The sequence below is a fragment of the Odocoileus virginianus genome, chromosome 25 (genome assembly GCF_023699985.2).
Source record: "Odocoileus virginianus isolate 20LAN1187 ecotype Illinois chromosome 25, Ovbor_1.2, whole genome shotgun sequence".
Classification (NCBI taxonomy): Eukaryota; Metazoa; Chordata; class Mammalia; order Artiodactyla; family Cervidae; genus Odocoileus; species Odocoileus virginianus.
In genome coordinates, this window is record NC_069698.1 from 43,696,439 (window position 1) to 43,716,485 (window position 20,047).

The 20,047-nt window shown below is 44.0% G+C and overlaps 2 protein-coding genes across 2 annotated transcripts in view; both read right to left on the reverse strand.

The window, feature by feature from the left end:
* ADAMTS5 (ADAM metallopeptidase with thrombospondin type 1 motif 5) overlaps positions 1-18,367 on the reverse strand; it is a 56,154-nt gene extending 37,787 nt beyond the window's left edge. Inside the window, exons 1-2 of the mRNA XM_020892038.2 lie at positions 16,995-18,367; positions 4,964-5,096 (exon numbers count right to left, since the gene is read on the reverse strand). Of these exons, the coding sequence (XP_020747697.2) occupies positions 4,964-5,096; positions 16,995-18,110 (1,249 nt within the window). The 5' untranslated portion in view covers positions 18,111-18,367. The remainder of the gene's footprint in view (positions 1-4,963; positions 5,097-16,994) is intronic.
* Positions 18,368-18,450: 83 nt separating this feature from the next.
* LOC139031060 (uncharacterized) lies at positions 18,451-19,677 on the reverse strand. The gene is made up of 2 exons (XM_070455116.1): positions 19,208-19,677; positions 18,451-18,870 (listed from the first exon to the last, which is right to left on the reverse strand). The coding sequence occupies exons 1-2, from the start codon at positions 19,459-19,461 to the stop codon at positions 18,777-18,779; spliced, it is 348 nt and encodes a 115-aa protein (XP_070311217.1). The 5' UTR covers positions 19,462-19,677; the 3' UTR covers positions 18,451-18,776.
* Positions 19,678-20,047: the final 370 nt, after the last annotated feature.

Sequence of the window (20,047 nt, forward strand, 5' to 3'; positions counted from 1 at the left end):
AACATGGCTTCGTTTAATCTAATCGATGGCGGGGGTAGAGTCACACGCAGATCAGCAGAACCAGAGCACTCGCTCCAACCACAGCAAAACACAGGCGGCCATACTGTTGTGTCTCCACCGCTTCCGAAGTTTCCAGCTGACTATCTGGCCCTGACTCTTTGAGCTGCCTGATTTTAGCTTAGGAAGCATTTCTGGAGTCTTTCATGATGGAGAGATTCACTTAGCACATTTTATAATTAACCACTCTATGGCAGAACTTCAGCCTGTTTGCAAACTACGGATTTCATGAGTCTAAATAAAATCAGATGGCTCCCCTAGCACATTAGAGGCTGGCCCAACATCAAGAAAATTATTATGTTGGAGAACCATGTGTGCGGCAGGTGAAATCGTTATTCCAAGCCCATAATAAAAGTTTGACAAGTTAAAAACATAAACTCCAAATGTAAACTTACATTCACTTGAAACTTGCTACAGCTCACATTTGGATTGTAAAACAGCTATAGTTGCATTCATACCTCCACCCATAGTTCAGGGATGGGAACCATGCTCTTGATAGTTTAAAAAACTTTCTCAAAGAAAGTTTTACTTTACTTGATGTTGACCTGTCCATATGATAGCAAGAAGGCAGGCAGTAAGGCAATTCATTACTGCCTAGGCAGTGTCTAGATGCATCAAAATCTATTTTCCAGAAAGCTGTATTGACACCAGTGGACTGTGTCTCCAAAATCTAGCTTTCTGTTAGGAAGGAATAGGAAAGCAGGAAAAGAGAAGTATTCCCATTCACATGTGGCACAAGAAGCATCACTTCTCAGAACTGATCATTTAAGTCACTTCATTATGACTTTAACATCATGGACAGAACAAGTACAAGATAAAGACTTAAGGCTTGCCTCTGTCTTACATGATAATTCTCAATGTAGGGACATGTTTCAATGGACTAAGTAAAAGAGCAAGTCAAAGTGAGTAAAAGAACAAAAAAAACTTTGGGGGACTTTCCTGGTGACCCAGTGGTTAAAGAATCAACCTTATAATGCAAGGGATGCAGGTTGGATCCCTGGTCAGGGAACTATGACCCCACATGTCTGCAGAGCTATTGAGCCTGCACACTTCACAGCCTGTGGACCCTGATGAAAGATCCTGCATGAAGAAACCAAGACCCAATAAGTAAATATATTATTAAAAAGGGAATGAAAAGCTTTATATTCAACTCTCAAGACTGTGTGTTTTAAACCCCTATGGTTTAGAAAGAGGAAGTAGTGACTAGAGCATGCCATGAGAAACTAAACCCATTAATAAAAGTGAACTTACATGCAGAGTACATCATGAGAAATGCTGGGCTGGTGGAAGCACAAGCTGGAATCAAGACTGCTGGGAGAATATCAATAACCCCAGATATGCTGATGACACCACCTTTATGGCAGAAAGGAAAGAGGAACTAAAAAACCTCTTGAAGAAAGTGAAAGAGGAGAGTGAAAAAGTTGGCTTAAAACTCAACAGTCAAAAAATGAAGATCATGGCATTCAGTCCCATCACCTCATGGCAAATAGATGGGGAAACAGTGGAAATTTTGACAGATTTTATTTTCTTGGACTCCAAAATCACTGCAGATGGTGACTGTAGCCATGAAATTAAAAGACGCTTACTCCTTGGAAGAAAAGCTATGACCAGCCTAGACAGCATATTAAAAAGCAGAGACGTTACTTTGCCAACAAAGGTCTGTGTAGTCAAAACTATGGTTTTTCCAGTAGTCATGAATGGATGTGAGAGTTGGACCATAAAGAAAGCTAAGAGATGAAGAACTGATGCTTTTGAACTTTGGGGCTGGAGAAGACTCTTGAGAGTCCCTTGGACTGCAAGGAGATCAAGTCAGTCAAATCTAAAGGAAATCAGTCCTGAATATTCATTGGAAGGACTGATGCTGAAACTGAAGCTCCAATACTTTGGCCACCTGATGAGAAGAACTAATTGACTTATTGGAAAAGACCCTGATGCTGGGCAAGATTGAAGGCAGGAGGAGAAGGTGATGACAGAGGATGAGATGGTTGGATGGCATCACCGACTTCATGGACATGAATTTGAGCAAGTTCTGGGAGTTGGTGATGGACAGGGAAGCCTGGCATGCTGCAGTCCATGGGGTCGCAAAGAGTTGGACACAACTGAGCAACTGAACTGAACTGATTTTTGATTATACCTTTCATTGCTGATAGACGAAATAAAGTAGAAAAATCATGGGAACAGCCTGGAAATTTTCTCCACAGCTTATGTTTTGAGCACAGAAACGTATTTACCATACACATGAAGCAAACTGCTCATTTTGGAATAGACTCAAGCGAATTCAAAACACTCTGGCACAACTGAGGTTTCACAGCAGCACTTTATCACCATATGTAGCCTGGACATAGCATCCAGATCTAAAAAGTAGTAAATGTCTAATAAAAAGGGAGGAAATTACATAGAAGAACAGAGTGGAATTAGAATCCAAAGCATAGTAAACTCAGGCCGATAGCTACAAGCAACAATCTAAAAATAAAGCGCTGGAAACAGAACAGGGGACTCCGTGACCCAAGAGCACACCGCACATTACAGAGGCAATGCTCTGTACTGGTGCACAGATGATTAGGAAATATTTCGTAAGGTTATCTTTGCTACAATTTTTAAGGCTCATACTTTATAACACGTGTTCACAATATTTAGGCGAAAATTGAAATTAAAGAATAATAAAGCAATTAGAAAACAAAATGAATGAAAGCCAGATTCCTTTATGAAAGGGAAATTAAACCCATACCCCCCTATCCCCAGACCTTACATTCCTCAGATTAGGTCATATGTGACACATAAAGAGAAATGAAGTAGGCACTGTTTTATTGGAGAATAAATTACAGAGAATTCTAAAGAAGTACATAGAAATGATCCCATTAAGAAATTAAATGGAACATGGAGTGTAGTCAGACATCAAAGATTTACGTTTGACTTTTTTGCAGAGAAACCCACATTTTTCCCACATTATTCTCTTGTAGAATCATGTCCACTTAAGAAAAAGAAAAACTTATTGTACATAAATAGTTTTAATAAAACATTTGTTCTCATTAGCATCTTGTGTCCTACCTCTCTGCTGTATATGCCTGTATAATCTCTTGGTTTAGGAACTCAAGAGGACAGAGAAGGGTGGTGCTAGAAGGTTCTTCATTCCAATTCAGTTGCTTTGAGGGTCTATGAAGCCTCAAAGAAGCTCCATTTACTGCCACTGTGGTTTCCTTAAGAAGAAACCTCCCAGATGCTGTTAATGTGTGAAAATAGATCATTGCTGCTGCTGCTGCTAGTTGCTTCAGTCGTGTCCGACTCTGTGCGACCCCATAGACGGCAGCCCACCAGGCTCCCCGGTCCCTGGGATTCTCCAGGCAAGAACACTGGAGTGGGTTGCCATTTCCTTCTCCAATGCATGAAAGTGAGAAGTGAAAGTGAAGTTGCTCAGTCGTGTCTGACTCTTAGTGACCCCAGGGACTGTAGCCCACCAGGCTCCTCCATCCATGGGATTTTCCAGGCAAGAGTACTGGAGTGGGGTGCCATTACCTTCTCCTATCTTGAAGCTAAAGAGGCTCAATTAACAAAGTGTTAAATTGAATTATTATCAGTGATGTAAATAAATTTTATGTAAATAAATCAGTTATTTACATTAAAATACCATGTTTGTGCTTTTTTTTTTTTTGCTTAGGTGGTAAGAAGAGCGTCAGTTAAGAAAACTAAGATCATAATTAATACATATTAATTGGAACTTAAGTACTGATTTCTATTTTACTGCTCTAATATACTGACTTATGCAATTGTACTTTTGATGTGAAATTAAGTCCCCAAAGAAAACATAGCAGCCAAAAATCAACATATTGTGAAATGTTCTTTGCCTACTAAAGTGGAAGAAAAGTTTTAATTTCTATTTTAAAATGACTGTGTTAGCTCAAGAAAATATATGTTTAATAAAATGCAGCAAAAGTGCAATAATTATCAAACCATAGTTTGCCCCCCAAAATTTAATTCTAAAAGGTGATACATTAAAAAGTAAATGAATTAGTTAATTAGAAAGCAAAACAGAAGTGTATATGAATATAAATAACAGCTGGTACCTATGATTTACCCAACTTGGTTCCTGAAATAATTCAATGAAATAGGCACAATTATTTCTATATTTCAGATATGAAAACTGAAGCTTACAGAGTTTAAATCATCAGACCAACAGGACACAGGCAGAACATACTTTAGCAAGAACTGAGCCCAGATGTATCTAATTCTAAAACCTAATCCTAAATACTAAATTAACTTCTCATATGTCTAGTAGCCTCGGTCAGTGACTACGAAACACATATTCCTAATTGCTGGGATATTTGTCATATTTAGCCTTAAATTTCTAGTTTCAGGATTGAAATGAGTTTCTTAATGTCACCAGGTAAGGAACACTTTACAATCAACCCTGGTGACTGTTAGGTTTTGTTTCATTTGCTTTGCTCTTAAAAACAAGACTGGAATGGTGACCATAAGCTATTGATTACCTTTGCCAGGAATCAATCTATCACTGACAGTGGAATAAAACCTGATGAATTTCTGTGTAAATTGACTCACCCTGGATGAGTCCACAGAGTAATTTCTAAGACAAACATCTGCATTCCATTGTCAGCTGTGACAGATTTTATCTCATCAGGTCCTGGGTGGACGCTTTACAAGACTGGCAGTAGTAACTTTCTCTTAAACTTTTAAATGGCACCAACAGAACGGAAGTCTCTACCACGTGTGCCTAACTTTGGTTTCCGTCCCTCTTAGGAGTTAACCCTAAAAGTGCAAATATAAACAAATGTAATCCCCAAGGGTTATCCAAACCAGGAGAAATCTGGAATTAATTGCCAAGTATGCTGGTCCTTGTTGCAGCTGTTACAAGTGTTTGATTTGGCCAGGGAAGAGAAAAGACGCTGCATACCAATTTCGTGAGCCACGGTGAAGGCGGCGTGGAGGCCATCGTCTTCAATCACCGCGCAGCTGCGCTCGGGAGAACATATGGTCCCAACGTCTGCCATTCCCAGGGTGTCGCATGAATGATGCCCACATAAATCCTGCCCCAGAGAAAGAAAGAAATCATTAAAGTCAATTTACATCCAGAAGGAGCCACCTTGTAGAACCACTTGCTCACTCCAAATGTCAACACTGGGATTTGTTTATGGTATCACCTGCTCAGCTCTGGAAATGGTCCAAAGACAAACTAACGGCATTGACTTTGCTAAGCTTCTCCGGGCCCCAGAAGCACAGAAGGATGATGGGACTCAACTACATTTTAAAAGATGTCCAGGATTGTGGCTTGTCCGTTACAAAAGTAGCCACGGTCTTAACAAAGCTGTATCATAAACTGTAGGCACGTATGTTATGGATCATTTTCAAGTAGGTTCATACTTAAGAAAGTCTTACTATTCTGACCTAAATTTTCATGTTAAAAGTATCAGAAGTCAAACGTAATAATTTATTTTCCATCACAGGGGCAAAACTGCAATTCTGCCACCTATTTATGGCAGAATATAAATTTCTCAGTCATTTGGATAGAAAATTAAATTTTAATGTATGAGGGTAATTCCTCAAAAGATCATCTCAGTTTCCAAATCGAGTTGTAATTTCATAGATTGTTTCTTCAGAAATGTATACAGTCTTTCCCATAGTGTTTAATGTAGTGTTTCTCAACCTGATCAATCCTCAGAAAATATAGGTAACATATTGTGGATGACTCTTTGTGGTCCCATGGACTGTAGCCCACCAGGCTCCCCTGTCCATGGAATTTTCCACACAAGTATACTGGAGTGGGTTACCATTTCCTCCTCCAGGGGATCTTCCCAACCCAGGGATTGAACCCAACTCTTTTGAGTCTCCTGAATTGGCAGGCAGAATTTTACCACTAATGCCACCTGGGAAGCCCCTGTAATATATTGTATTTATATAAATGAGTGTATATATTTGTCTGGTGAGAAGTTGTATAGCTCATAAGAGTTTTTCAAAGGAGAACACGATCACACCTCACTAATGGTTGTGAAAGTCGCTCAGTCGTGTCCAACTCTTTGCAACCCCATGAACTGTCTCCAGGCCAGAATACTGGAGTGGGTAGCCCTTCCCTTCTCCAGAGGGTCTTCCCAACCCAGGTCTCCCACATTGCAGGAGGATTCTTTACCAGCTGAGCCACAAGCGAAGCCTGTTACTAATGGTTAAGATGATCAAATTAGATGAAAGAGACATCAACAAGACAATTTTAAATTATGAAGCATAAAGAGAAAAATAGAAGCCAAAATTTATGATATAGATTTGTAATGACAAACTTTCCACTAAATGTTATTTGAATATTAATGGATATTAGTTTTTCTTGTATTTGACTCCTGTTTTCAATGAAAATGAATTGAGAGTTTGTATATTTCTATGAAAAAAGCTGTAAGTGAATAATGGCAGAAGAGTTTTTTAAAATATTAATCACTATGAAGGATGACTGTTTACTAATTGAAATTGTTCTCTCTATTGTAGCTATTAGCTTTGTGTCGCCAACTACCACAATGTCTGACGTTTAACAGGAATTCAAAAAATATTTGCTTAAATGAAGGTGAATTCTGACATATAGTCAGATGCAATGTAGACCTCACAGACCTTTATTTTTTGTTAATTTTTTTTTTGACAACATAAGCTAACATTTATATTCTATAGGACAAAGAGAAAAGATGTTTATCTTATGTGGATTTTTGCCTTACTGAACATTGTCACACATGTTTAATATGCTGTATGCTACAAGACCGCAATAGACTCCAGGAAGCCAACAGGAGATGTTACTACTATGTAACCAATGCCGCCTAGTCAATGTCTACATACGCTTCTAACTCTTCTCTATTTTGCTGCATGGAAGTCCAGCCAAGGTGAATAATATTTAAAAGATACGCCCTACAATCTCCCTAGTACTTTTTCAGATCCTTATTTTGTTCCATATATTATGGGATCCCAGCTGTGATGAACTGTACTGTGGTCGCCATGTCATTATAACTTCAGACAGTGGAAATCTCAGCCAAGTAGCTTTGGTGAATCAAGTCACCAAACCAACAATAGTCTCCCAAAGTCTCCTGGGTATCCTCATATGCCATCCCGTGGGATGTCAGATTACTGCTGTTGAGAACAAATTAGTAGTTTTTAAAATTGAAATTAGAACACACGCTTGCATAACAATCGGTCTTTGAGATAATTGTATAGTAGAATGCATGTTTTAATCCATTTTTTCCCTTCAGTCATTTTAGTAGCTTTAAGACCAAAGACCCAGGTCATGGTTTAAGTGAATTGCTGGACACTGAGATTATTTCTGCACATGCAAATTTTTTTTTTTTTTTTTAAAAACCAGGATTTATGTTTACCTTCACAGTTTGGGGTTATTATCTTCAAATGATAAAATCTAAGAAATGTTTCCCCTTCCTACATTTTACTTCATTAATAAGCTTGGATGAAGAGTCACAGCTAATGGAAATGACCTCTTGTTCTACACAGAGTGTAATGTGGATTCTTCATCTCTCTCTGTTTACTGATAATCAATTGCTCATTAGAGCCCATCAACCCTCCTTGTCATCCTTGAATTGCATTAAATGCATTTGGCCCTCTGCCATGGAAATTTGTACATGTGACAAAATTATGAACAAAAGCAGTTTTTTTTTTAAATCACATTGATTAAACCCCTTGACTGCATAGCCACAGTCTTTATTTTTGTAACTGTAATTATGTGAACTGGCAACCTTTCCATTTTACTCACAGTTTCAAATCATGGCAGCCCACTTACGGTGTCTTCCTCAAGACTGACAGTGAATGCCTGTGCTTCTTTGTGATCCAATGTTCATTCCAATCCATTAAAACTGAACTTGTGCATCAAATTATTAAGAATATAACACATCAAACTCGTCTCTATTTTCTGATGATGGTTTATAACAACATCTACAGGTGCAAAGCTTACTGATGTTTATAGGTGTTTTTGTTTTTTTAATTCAGAGCAGGATTAAGTATTCTAGTGAGGCAATAGCATATCTACCTATCTGTCCATCCACTCATCTATCTTCCAAAACTGGAGGTAGGAGATACTAAAGGAATGAAAATCACAAAAGGTATCCACATAAGAGTCAAATGAATTAAGAGTGCTGACAAGGATTTTTCTGCTTAGTGTAAATCTGAAGGTAAGTTATATCTGTCATGTTAAAGATGGTTCTTTATAGGCAGGATTGATTTTATGATATTTGTATGTGTAGACAATGATGCAATGGAAAATTTAATACAATGTAAGGGTTGCAGGAGCATGCAGAGATTTAACCAGTGGGCTTCTGGGGTGTTCCCGGCCAGGGGACAGGTCTGGGACAGTGTACCTAAAATAGAGCTGAAATGGTCAGCAAGACCAGGGAAAGCATGACAGAGAGGTCACTGACATGGTGACTAGGGGTGGCCATTTACAATATCATGAATACGGCAGTATCTGTGATTCATCATGTTTAGAAGGACTCACAATGTCCCAGACCTATTCTTGTGGATGGAGCGGGGAGCAGGGAGCCACCAAAGGATGCTACCTTGAAATGCAGGTGCCTAGAAGCTAATACAACTTGGAAAAGCAAAGTGATTAATACTGGGTGGGGAAGGAACTAAGCAGACATGAATGTGCAAACTGGAAGTAATAGCAAGAGATGCAGGGGAGACTGGTCTCTCAGTCAGCACAAACACGCTGAGGGAAGGAAGGAACACAGAGGCTGATAAAAGCAGATTTGATCACATCTGCAGAACAGCAGCCAGAATGAAGGCAGAGTGCTTTGGAAGGGGAAATCTGGAGTTAACTAACACTTCAGTTCAGTTCAGTTCAGTCGCTCTGTCGTGTCCAACTCTTTGTGACCCCATGGACTGCAGTACACCAGGCCTCCCTGTCCATCACCAACTCCCAGAGTTTACGCAAACTCATGTCCATCAAGTCAGTGATGCCATCCAACCATCTCATCCTCTGTCACCCTCTTCTCCTCCCACCTCCAATCTTTCCCAGCATCAGGGTTTTTCCAGATGAGTCAGCTCTTCGCATCAGGTGGCCAAAGTATTGAAGTTTCAGCTTCAGCATCAGTCCTTCCAATGAATATTCAGGACTGATTTCCCTTAGGATAGACTGGTTGGATCTCCTTGCTGTCCAAGGGACTCTCAAGAGTCTCCTCCAACACCACAGTTCAAAAGTATCAATTCTTCAGCACTCAGCTTTCTTTACAGCCCAACTCTCACATCCATACACAGCTACTGGAAAGACCGGCAGAGTAATGTCTCTGCTTTGTAATGCACTATCTGGGTTTCTCATGGCTTCTCAGCTAGATCCCTACCTACTGTTGATCAGCTGGTCATTGCTGTTAAGGTGCTCGACAGTTGTGGAGAAGTGATGCTCAGCCTAGATTCTCCCAGTGTTCATAACAGTGTTCGTGTGGTACATACTATGGCCATCAGTATAACTCAGATATACACTTATGCATCATAATTCATATTTGTCCTATGGAATCTGATTTTTTTCTTTAAGTTTTTTTTATGTGGAGCATTTTTAAAGTCTTTATTGAGTTTGTTATAATACTGCTTCTGTTGTATGTTTTGGTATTTTGGCCTCTACGAATGTGGGATCTCAGTTTCCTGGCCAGGGATTGAACCAACACCCTCTGCCTTGGAAGGTGAAGTCTTAACCACTAGATTGCCAGGGAAGTTCCCTGGATCTGATTCTTGAGGTGCCATTTCCCTCTCTGGCTACCTAAATGGCATCCCCCAATAACAGAGGGTCTTATGTGGACCTCAGCGGAGACTACATTATTTGCGTCTGTTAAGCTGAACAAGACAATGTCCCATGTTATGCAATCTCCATCTGGGCTCCTGGATAGAGCTAGGTGACAGAAAACACAGAGAGCCCTGCTGGATGAGGGACCAAGGGACCTGGGTACACTCACTCCTAAAACAGTTACTGTGTGTTCACAATCTGCCAGACACTGTACTAAGTGCTGGCAGGATAGTGAATAAATAAAATATGATCTGATCTCAAAGGTTAAGAAACGTGACATGATTTGGACACGTCAAGAGGGAGGCAGGGTGAACAGACTATTGAGGGATTTCCGAAGAGGAATGATGCGTTCTTGGGGAAATCAGTAAAGGTGTCTCAAAGGAGGTCACTGGATCTTGAGGGATGAAAAGATGTTTGACAATGTTAAAAAAAACAAAAAGTAAAAGTGTTGGTCTCTTGGTCATGTCTGACTCTTTGCGACCCCATGGACTATAGCCCACCAGGCTACTCTGTTCTGGAATTTTCCTGACAAGAATACTGGAGTGGATTAATATTTCCTCCTCCAGGGCATCTTTCCAACCCAGGGATCAAGCTCGTGTCTCCTGCAGCCCCTGTATTGGCAGGTGGATTCTTTACCACTGAGCCACCCGGGAAGCATACTCGTTATCTCTATGGTATGTCTGGTGAAATTCAATAATCTACACAGTAGATTCCATACAATCTGCACAGTACAATCCACATGAAATGCACTGAGAAAGATATTCCAGAAAGGAAGTTGAAAGTGACGGACAAGACACCTGGTGACATCATTAACTTGCCTGTCTCCCACTGGCCACATCAGATCGGTCACTGGGAGTCACTGACTCCATCTCCCTAATGTCTCAGGTAGCCATCCTCTCTTTCCTCTCATTATTCCTTCCTGCCTATCACCTAAGGCTTCTAACGGGTCCTTTGTCTCCTGTGAGATCCCTACCTATATGCTGCAGTCAGTTACCTCTTAGCCTCCTGATGTTGTGCTGGGTGCTAAGCAGCTTCAGTCATGTCCAACTCTCTGTGATCCTATGGACTGTAGCCAGCCAAGCTCCTCTGTCCATGGGATTTTTCAGGCAAGTATACTGGAATGGGTAGCCACTACCTCCTCCAGGGCATCTTCCTGACTCAGGGATCGAACCTGAATCTCTTGTGTCTCCTGTGTTTCTTGAATTGGCTGGTAGGTTCTTTACCACTAGCACCACCTGGGAAGCCCCTGTCCTTTCATATGTGTGTGAAGTTGCTCAGTCGTGTCCAACTCTTTTCAACCCCATGGACTGTAACCCACCAGGCTCCTTTGTCCATGGGATTCTCCAGGCAAGAATACTGGAGTGGGTTGCCACTTCCTTCTCCAGGGCATCTTCCCAACCCAGGGATCGAACCTGGGTCTCCCGCATTGCAGGCAGACGATTTATCCTCTGAGCCACCAGGGACCTAAACCTTATTATATTTCCCAGGATTGCCATGCTGCCTCTGGGAAACTCCAAGAATTAATCTGATGTTTCTACAATGCCTATGTCCTCCTTATGGATCTGATTAATTCTCCTCTTTCTTCCAAACTGAACTCAGATGGGTTAGGCTACCTGCTAATGTACTCCCATGACATTTAATGACCACATTTCTTAAAACATCATCACACTGTATAACAACCATCTACTTCCTTTTCTGTTTCCTACATTAGGATTCTTAGGGAAGGGGCCACTTTTCAAACCTCTGAATCCTTCTTTGCCTATTAGAAATATATTGAATGCGCGCATAAATTCATTGTAATATTTCTATCTTAGAGACCACTTGAGAGGACAAGCTTCCCTCTCAGCCATTTGTCAGCTGTTGCTGGGAGAAGTTTATCTCTGTTTCTCTTTGTATGAATGTCCTCATGTGTCAAATGATAGTAAAATTGCTGAAAAGAATTAATTTGCAGATTGCTGAAAGAATTAATTCTTAAATGATTTATGACTATGAATAGCATCTTATGAAATGCTCAACAAAAGCTGGTTGAATTCAAATCAAATCTATCCATCCTTTGAAGACCAATTCAATTCTCTTTACAATAAGGCCTGTATAAATATGCAGAGGCAGAATTGATTGTTCCCTTCTCTTTCCTTTCTCAGCTTTTGTTTATAGCTCAGTTGCAGCAATTATTAGAGCTTTCCTAATATTAGAATGATATATGCATATATGTGAGCTTCCCAGGGAGCACTAGTGGTAAAGAACCAGCTTGCCAATGTAAGAGAGGTGGAATTCATCCTTGGATTGAAAAGATCTGGATGAGGGCGAGGCAACTCACTCCAGTATTCCTGCTTGGAGAATCCCATGGACAGACAGTCTGGCAGGCTATAATCAACTGCATCAACTGAAACAACTTAGCTTGCAGGCCCAGCACATATACATATACATAAGCCAATGAAGGTCTGTATAGTCATAGCAATGGTTTTTCCAGTAGTCATGTACAGATGTGGGATTTGGACCACGAAGAAGGCTGAACACTGGAAGAATTGATGCTTTCGAATTATGAAGACTCTTGAGAATCCCCTGGACGGCAAGGAGATCAAACCAGCTAATACTAAAGGAAATCAGTTCTGAATATTCATTGGAAGGACAGATGCTGAAGCTGAAGCTCCAATACTTCGACAACCTGATGAGAAGAGCCGACTTACTGGAATAAGACCCTGATACTGGGAAAGATTGAAGGCAGGAGGAAAAGAGGGCAGCAGAGGATGAGATGGTTAGATAGCATCACTGACTCAGTGGACATGAATTTGAGCAAACTCAAATGGTGGATGATGGGAGATGGTGGAGGACAGGGGAGCCTGGCGAGCTGCAGTCCATGGGGTCACAAAGAGTTGGACATGACTTAGTGACTAAACGACAACAACATGCATATATCTGCTTCCTCTCCCCTGGCGACAAGCCAGAGTAGGCAGGGATAAGATATTTTCTTACTCCCTTCAACTCCCTAAATGAGAGTTTCACAAATAGGAGATGCTCAGATGCATGAGCTGAATAAAAGAGAGATGACACTGAAATATATCCTCTGTGTCATGGTTTATTGTCTCTGATCTAATGGCTTTTGATTTTGTGGAATATTCTTCATAACTACTTAATTTAGACATGATTTACTTACAACATTATGTTAGTTTCAGGTGTACAGAATAATGATTCAATAGCAAAGTGATCGCCATAGTAAGTCTACTTAACATCTATCACAAAGTTTTTCCCTCTTGATGCAGAACTTTTAAGACCCACTCTCAGCAATTTTTAATTCATAATTTATTATTTAAACATCAACTTGAGCTGCTGAAGCTGCCCCGTCTTCCCATTTCTGAGTTATTTAGCTTTTTACCAGTTAGAATTGACCTATTGGCTATGATTCTTTGAGAAGGCTTCCCTTTTCAGTTTAAATGGGATTTGAACTCAAATGTGTGACAGAATCAGTTAATCTAGCCTACAAGCAAATAAGAAAAAGCTCATTCTTCTCCCTCTTCCAAGCTCCCAATCTTCTTCTAGGGTCCCCTATTATGATAACTTTGCAAGAAGCTAGCTAATAATTCTGAGTGGAGTCCCCATTCCAGCGTAAGAGTCCCTCTTATAAAGCCTTACAGCATTACAAGGAAGAATGCAGATTGGCAGTTTGGGATTGACATGTACATATGCTATGTATGTACATGGCGTACATACATTAGATGTTCAACATCTGCTGTGTTTGAAGCAGATAACCAACAAGGACCCACTGCGTAGCATAGGGAACTCTGCTCAACACTCTGTGATAGACTGAATGGGAAAGGAAGTTTGAAAAAAGAATAGATACATGTATTTTCATAATTGAATCACTTTGCTGTATGCCTGAAACTAACACCAATATAAAAAATACTTAAAAAATAAAACCAATTACAGGAGCAAGGTGTTAACTGACAGACAGTTATCTGTTAACTGGCACAACGATGACTCATGAGAATGAATGAACTGTTTCTATTGCATGGTCTGATAGCTGGTTCAGTTTCAATCCAACACTTCCAATCCATGAAAAAGTCAAGCTTTCACTGATGATGTGCAGAGGGCAGAAAATATTAAACAAACTATTTCCCACTTTGTTCTCAAGCAGGTAGGTGTTTTGTCTCTTAAGAAAATAGCATGGCCTCCAAAATGGATTTAGGAGTTTGTCTTTAGAGAAACTATCTTAAAAAAAAAAAAAAGGAAGCCAAGAACCAGAAAAGAATTCTGGAAGGCAAAAATAAATCCTAGGGCGATCGGATTTCTACTGTTTGATGGAAGAAGTGGTGTGAATTCCAGTGTAAGTGCCACTCCGGAATGAAAACTGCTCCTCTTGCAAAAAAAGAGTGGCTGGTGCTAAGTTTCTCTAATTAGGACAGCGCCAAGTGCTGGGGTACAGTCCTAACAGTGAAGTCTGTTAGTTTGATAAATGAATTACCAGCAGTATTCTGCTGACTCCTAGACACAGCATTCAAGGTGGCCTCGGCTAGTCAACAGGGGTGGAAAACATATCCTCACACATTTGCTTCATGCCTGAAAAACAAGCAATTTAGGAGAAGACATCTGGACACAGAATTTGAACAGTGCTCAGAGCCCATCAAAACATGGATTTCACGGCTTGGCGTCTGGCTGCTAAGCAACGTATTTCTTACATTCAAAACAGAGTTGTAAAAGTGGGATCCTGGTGCCAACTCCGGGTATTTCTCATTGAAAAAAAAACAGCCGTGAAAGTTTTTCTTTAGATCCCAGATATCTGATTTCCATGAAACTGAAGATCTCAGATCATTTCTCCTTCAGTTCCCCTTGGTTTCCACACTCTGAAGTCATAACCAGAGATTGACATTGTATTTTAAAGTACTCCCCAGTGAATGCTATGTGAGAATCTTGCAATATTCTTCTCAGCTCCTTAATTAATAGTGCTTTTTAAAATTAGATGCATATAACCATGATAACATGCTTTTTAAATATTTGGTTCTCATCAAGTTAGATGTATATACCAGAGGGCCAGCCACCAGCTAAATGAGATTTACTTACCGCTGCTCCTTGGCAAGGAGGCCAGGGAGGGCCCATGTCAAATATTTCCCATGTGTAGTCTAGCTTGAAAAATGAATGTCCTTATAGTACTTATTAAAATGAAGATAGATGTTAGTTTATTCCTTCCTTATCTATTAAAAGGTACTGATACATTCCAAAGCTTGGAAAATAGGAATTGTTAACTACTCAAATCAAATCCAGAAAAGGCAACAGACAAATCATTTAGAATCACTGACTAGTTTTACTTTTTTTCTTTTTATTCTAAGACGCAATTAGGGAAATTATAGGGCAGAAACTAGGGAGTCATGGGGTCTCCTATTTATGTTTATTTAAAAAAGTTATGGAATCTGCATTTGTATTAAAAATGAAAGTGCACCATGACAATATTCAAAGGGAACACTTTGGAGTAGTATGCCTACAAAAGTATTTTTTCTTCTGTCTTTGGAGAACTTCCTTCCATAAACTCTCTGAAGCCTCCTTCTTGGCAGCCTCTAGTGATGTAGCAAAGCAAGAAATCCAGACACGGAAAGTTGCTTACCAAAAAAAAAAAAAAAAAAAAAAAACAACCTGGAAACCAAATAAGAAAGGGATAGTTTTACAGGAGAACTTCACTTCATATGGAAGGCTACAAAAGTGAATGCTCTTCCGTTTTAAAGATCACTGTTGTGCAGAAAAATTAAAGGATGGTGTCCAGGAGATCACTTAATGAAGAGAAAGATTTTCCATCTTGCAAAGCACCATCTCCCTAACTGCTGCCCTCCAGCGTCTTTATTTACATGTGGTTTACATTTATGTCCACCCCATGAACCACAAGTGTTTCTTCACTCCAAATTTATCAACACTTTTCCGTCATACCAGGAGTGCCTTAGTAAAAATAGGAGAATTAGGTGGTGGAACTGTGTGATTCTGAAACCTCCTGCAAGCCGTCATTGAATTTCCTGTCCTATTTCTGTTCGTTCCCTTTTGTACCATGATTTTGCATAATATTCCAAAGTTTCTAATCCTTCATCTATCCTGGATGGATCCCAAACACTTAAAGAATGTGCTATCAAGGTCCATTCTAACCAGACATCTGAGAGCATGACTCAAAACTGACAATCAGAGGACAGTTGTGAAAACTGAGGCTCAGAGCTCCCAGCAAAACCAGCACAAAACCAGCTCGGACTATGTATCTGAATGTCACACTTTTGTGGTGGTCTACATAGGTACTGGGTTACTCCCAGAACCTCTGAGTCTATAAAGATCATTTTTCTCCCCCTCCCATTTTACCTCCGTCCTTAAAAGAGGGAAATCCTGGAAAAACATTCCTTCATGTCTTGACTCTCTGCCCAGATCTTTCCGCTCTGGGACTTCAGAAACATTCATCCAAAACCCAAACATGCGAGTTGGATGTGACTCTTGACTGGCAGCTGTGGACAACCTAGCAGAGCCTGCTGTGCACTGAAGGACCAGGCAAAGCCGTTGCTAAGGAACCTCACAAGACTGCTTTCTATACCCTCCTGGCCCTCCCGCATCTCTTCCATCTGAGGAACCAAGTTTCCACCAAAGTGGATATGTAAGAACTCCATTAGAAAGCCAGATGAGAAAATGAATCCTTCCTTTAGAAAGTCTTCCTTTGACTTATGCCCGGAAAGAGGTTCAAGAAAGAAGGTTGGGCATTTACAGAGGAAGATGGTAGATAAGAGTGACTACAGTGAATCACGCATCACAACCCTTTCCATCAGGATGAACCTTTGGGTTCATTGTAAAGTAGATGACTCCTGATTCCAAAGACAGACTCAGCTTTCCCCTTTTCCCCATGGGAACCGTGCACATTTCCCCAAGCATGCTAGCCCCATTTTATCCTATTTACGCCTCTATGGTACCAGATCTCGGACTGGAGACATCCTAACTGATGGATGGATGTCTAAGCCCGACATGGTCATTTAAGGTTTGATTAACTGCTGACTGTATCCTCTGAATACAGGAGCACAGTGGGAGGCGGTCATGGGTTTCCTGCAAGGAACAGGTCAGCAAACCCATGGGGCCAGGCAGTTGGTGGCAGAAAGAAGGCTGTCAACAAGGCCGCCTTTTTGACCTACCTCCTCACTGCGGGGCTTGAAGCACTCACCCAGGCGGGACCTACCTCCCGAGTAAACAGGATGGCCGCGTCATAGTGCTCCTCGTGATCATCTCCCAGCTGGTTGTGCTGGTGCTGCCACTTGCAGAAGTTCTTGAGCGTGGTGGCTGCGTTCTTGCTCACCTCCAGGCTCTTGTCCTTGTCGCTCAGCACCACCACCTTCACCACGACCAGGCGGATGTGGTTCTCGATGCTGGCGTGGCTGTACAGTTTGTTGGCGATGGAGGCCAGGGTCAGCAGGTAATGCTGGAGGCCCCGGCCGTACATCCGCGCCATGGACGCGTCGGCCACCAGGAGCAGCTCCACCTGGCGGGCCCGGGAGATGGAGCGGCGCCGCCGCCGCCACCACGTCCGTGGTCCCTGACTTCCGTCGGACGAGGGGGCCGACTGGCCCGGGAGCTGCTGCGGGGCCAGAGCCCAGCGTCCGTCCGGGCGGCGGGGCGCCGGGGGGCGCTCGCGGGCGCCTGGCGGGGACTCGAGGGTCTCGCAGCTGGTGCGAGGAGGCAGAGCCTCAAAACTGAAACCCTCGCGGGTGTAGACGTGCAGGATCCGCGCGGACCCGTCCCCGTAGACGCGCGCATCGTCCTCCGCCTCCGCCCAGGGACCGCGCAGCAGCGGATGCAGGGTATAGCGCGCGCGCTTGACCGCAAAGAAGCCGTCGAGGCCGCCGCAGAGGTCAAAGACGGCCAGCGAGCGCGGGCTGCCGTCCACCGTGCCGCGGTAGAAACAGTGGCCCCGGTGGCGCCGGGTCGCGTTTGGCCCGCCTCCTGCGGGCACCAAGCCAGCGGTGCCCACCGAACTGTCCCTCTCCAAGTCCAGGAGGAACCGCCGACCTCCCGCGTAGACGAGGTAGCCCACCTTGCCGCCGCCGGAGTAGAGCTGGTCGATGTTCTGCACGAGCCCGTGGCTCCCGCGCTGCGGCGCCAGGGGGTGCGGGTGGCCCGGAGGCTCGGCCGGCTCCTGCGCCTCCTCCCCCCGCCGTCCGCGGGGCTGGGCGGCCGGAGCCACAGCAGCAGCCCGAGGCTGCCCGGCTTTATCCTGGGCAGGTGCCGCGGCGGGACCGGCGGCCACCGGGGGCAGGCGGAGCGCGCACAGCATCAGGGACGCCCACCCGAGCAGCATAGTGCGCTGCCCGCGGGGAGGGGCTGCGCGCCGGCGGGGACTTGGTGGGTTATTTGTTATTAGCTCTGGAAGTTACCGGGGCGGGAGGTGGGGACACACATACACTTGCTTGCAAGGTTGAATCTAGTGTCGGAGGGAGGGGGAACCCGGTAGCAGCGCCAGCCTGTCCCGGCCGCGATGCCAGCGTGCGAACTTTTCTTTGTTGCTTTGGAAAATGTTTGGATTCGGGCTCCGAAAAGAGGAGGAAAGAAAGAAAGGGGGGGGGGGGGGGGGGAAGACACACACACAAAAAAGCCGGGTTGCCGAGATTCAGCAAGTACTAGAAAAGGGGCTGGGGGCGGGGGGGGGGGGGGGAACCCAACGCAGCCAGGATCGGGGCACCAAAAAAAGTCAGGAAGGTGCCGCGCACCAGGCTGGAGACTGGTGCATGCTTTCCTCCAGGCTCCTTGCTGCTCCCGACCCGCCGGTCGCGGGGTTCCCAGCTCCGGAGCCGGCTTCCTTTCTTATTTGGGGGGTCTCCTTGACTCTACTGGAACCGGCCGGAAGGGAAGGAGAAGAGGGAAAAAAGGCAGAAAAATTAAAACAAAAATGCCAGGGGCGGCCTGCGGCGAGCCAGCGAAGCGGCGCGTCTGGGTCCCTTCGGATGCGGTGTCTTCCTGCCCGCCGTCATCCCCAGTCTGCCGCTGCGAGCGCCGAGAGCAGCGCGAGCGCTGTGAAGATGCGAGGAGGTGGAACAATGAATTTATAGCGGCATGCCATCCTGCAATGGCAATTTCAACAATTCGTCACTGCAAGCTGCCTCTTAAAGGGAGAGCTTCCCCCACCACTCCCACCCTTCCTGGTCCGCGCCTAATCAGATGGGGGAGGGCGGGCCTGGGGTGGGGTGGGGGTGGGGGGTTGATCGAGGAAAGGGCGACCGCGGAGGAGGAAGGGACCCGGCGAGGTGGAAGGAGGGAGGAGGGAGAGAGCAAGGGCGAAGGGGGAGAAAAAAGTATTTGAGGAAGCAAAACAGATTTCCTTGGCCTCATTTAAAGCCGCAGAGGCTCGGGGTTTGTCTGATATTTCACAACCAATGGGGTTGGCTAACCTCGGCTTACCTCATCTCCAGAAGGGGTGTTTTGGGTGTGCTTTTCAAGTTACTGAGACGTTTTAAGTCTCTCCCTGCCTCCTTCTCGCCTGCTTTTCTTTGCCTCGGTAGGAAGTTCCTGCCGCAAGTTTTCCCCCCGTCTCTTTGCACGCCGGTGCGCGCCGGCCTCGCAGACCTTGCAGCAGCATCCACCAGCCACGGGCTTTCGGCTTCCCGTGCACCCCCTCGCCCCGCGCTCCCGGTACCAATCTCCTCCCTCCACATTCCCCAGACTCTTCGCTGTCGCGTTCGGATGCCCGCTAGGCTAGGGTTTCGGGTGACTAACTTCTCCCAGCCTCCAGCTGAGGGGCCGGGCCGCTGGCGCGCCGCTGCGGTGTCCCCGGGCAGGGCCGCGGGAGGCCTGGGAACTCCTCGCCTTTGTGTGCGAGCCGCGCGCTCCCCGCTTTCCCCAGCGCGCTTTTCACCCGCGCCCACAATCTGTCACTGAATCCTGGATGACTGCGACTTCCTTTGCTTTGCTTTATGACTGCCAGGTTGAAAGCGTTAACTCATTTCCCCCCCGGAAGATTAAAAAAATAATGTACCCACACTTCACTTCTTCCTTCAGCTAAACTGATACTAACATGATAAATACCTATGAGTGAAGTGACGTGAAAGTTGCTCAGTTGTGTTCGACTCTTTGCAACCCCATGGACTTCCTTCATGGAATTCTCCAGACCAGAATACTGGAGTGGGTAGCCTTTCCCTTCTCCAGGGGACCTTCCCAACCCAGGGATCGAAGCCAGGTATCCCACCTTGCAGGCCGCATTCTTACCAGCTGAGCCACCAGGGAAGCCCATAAATACCTATA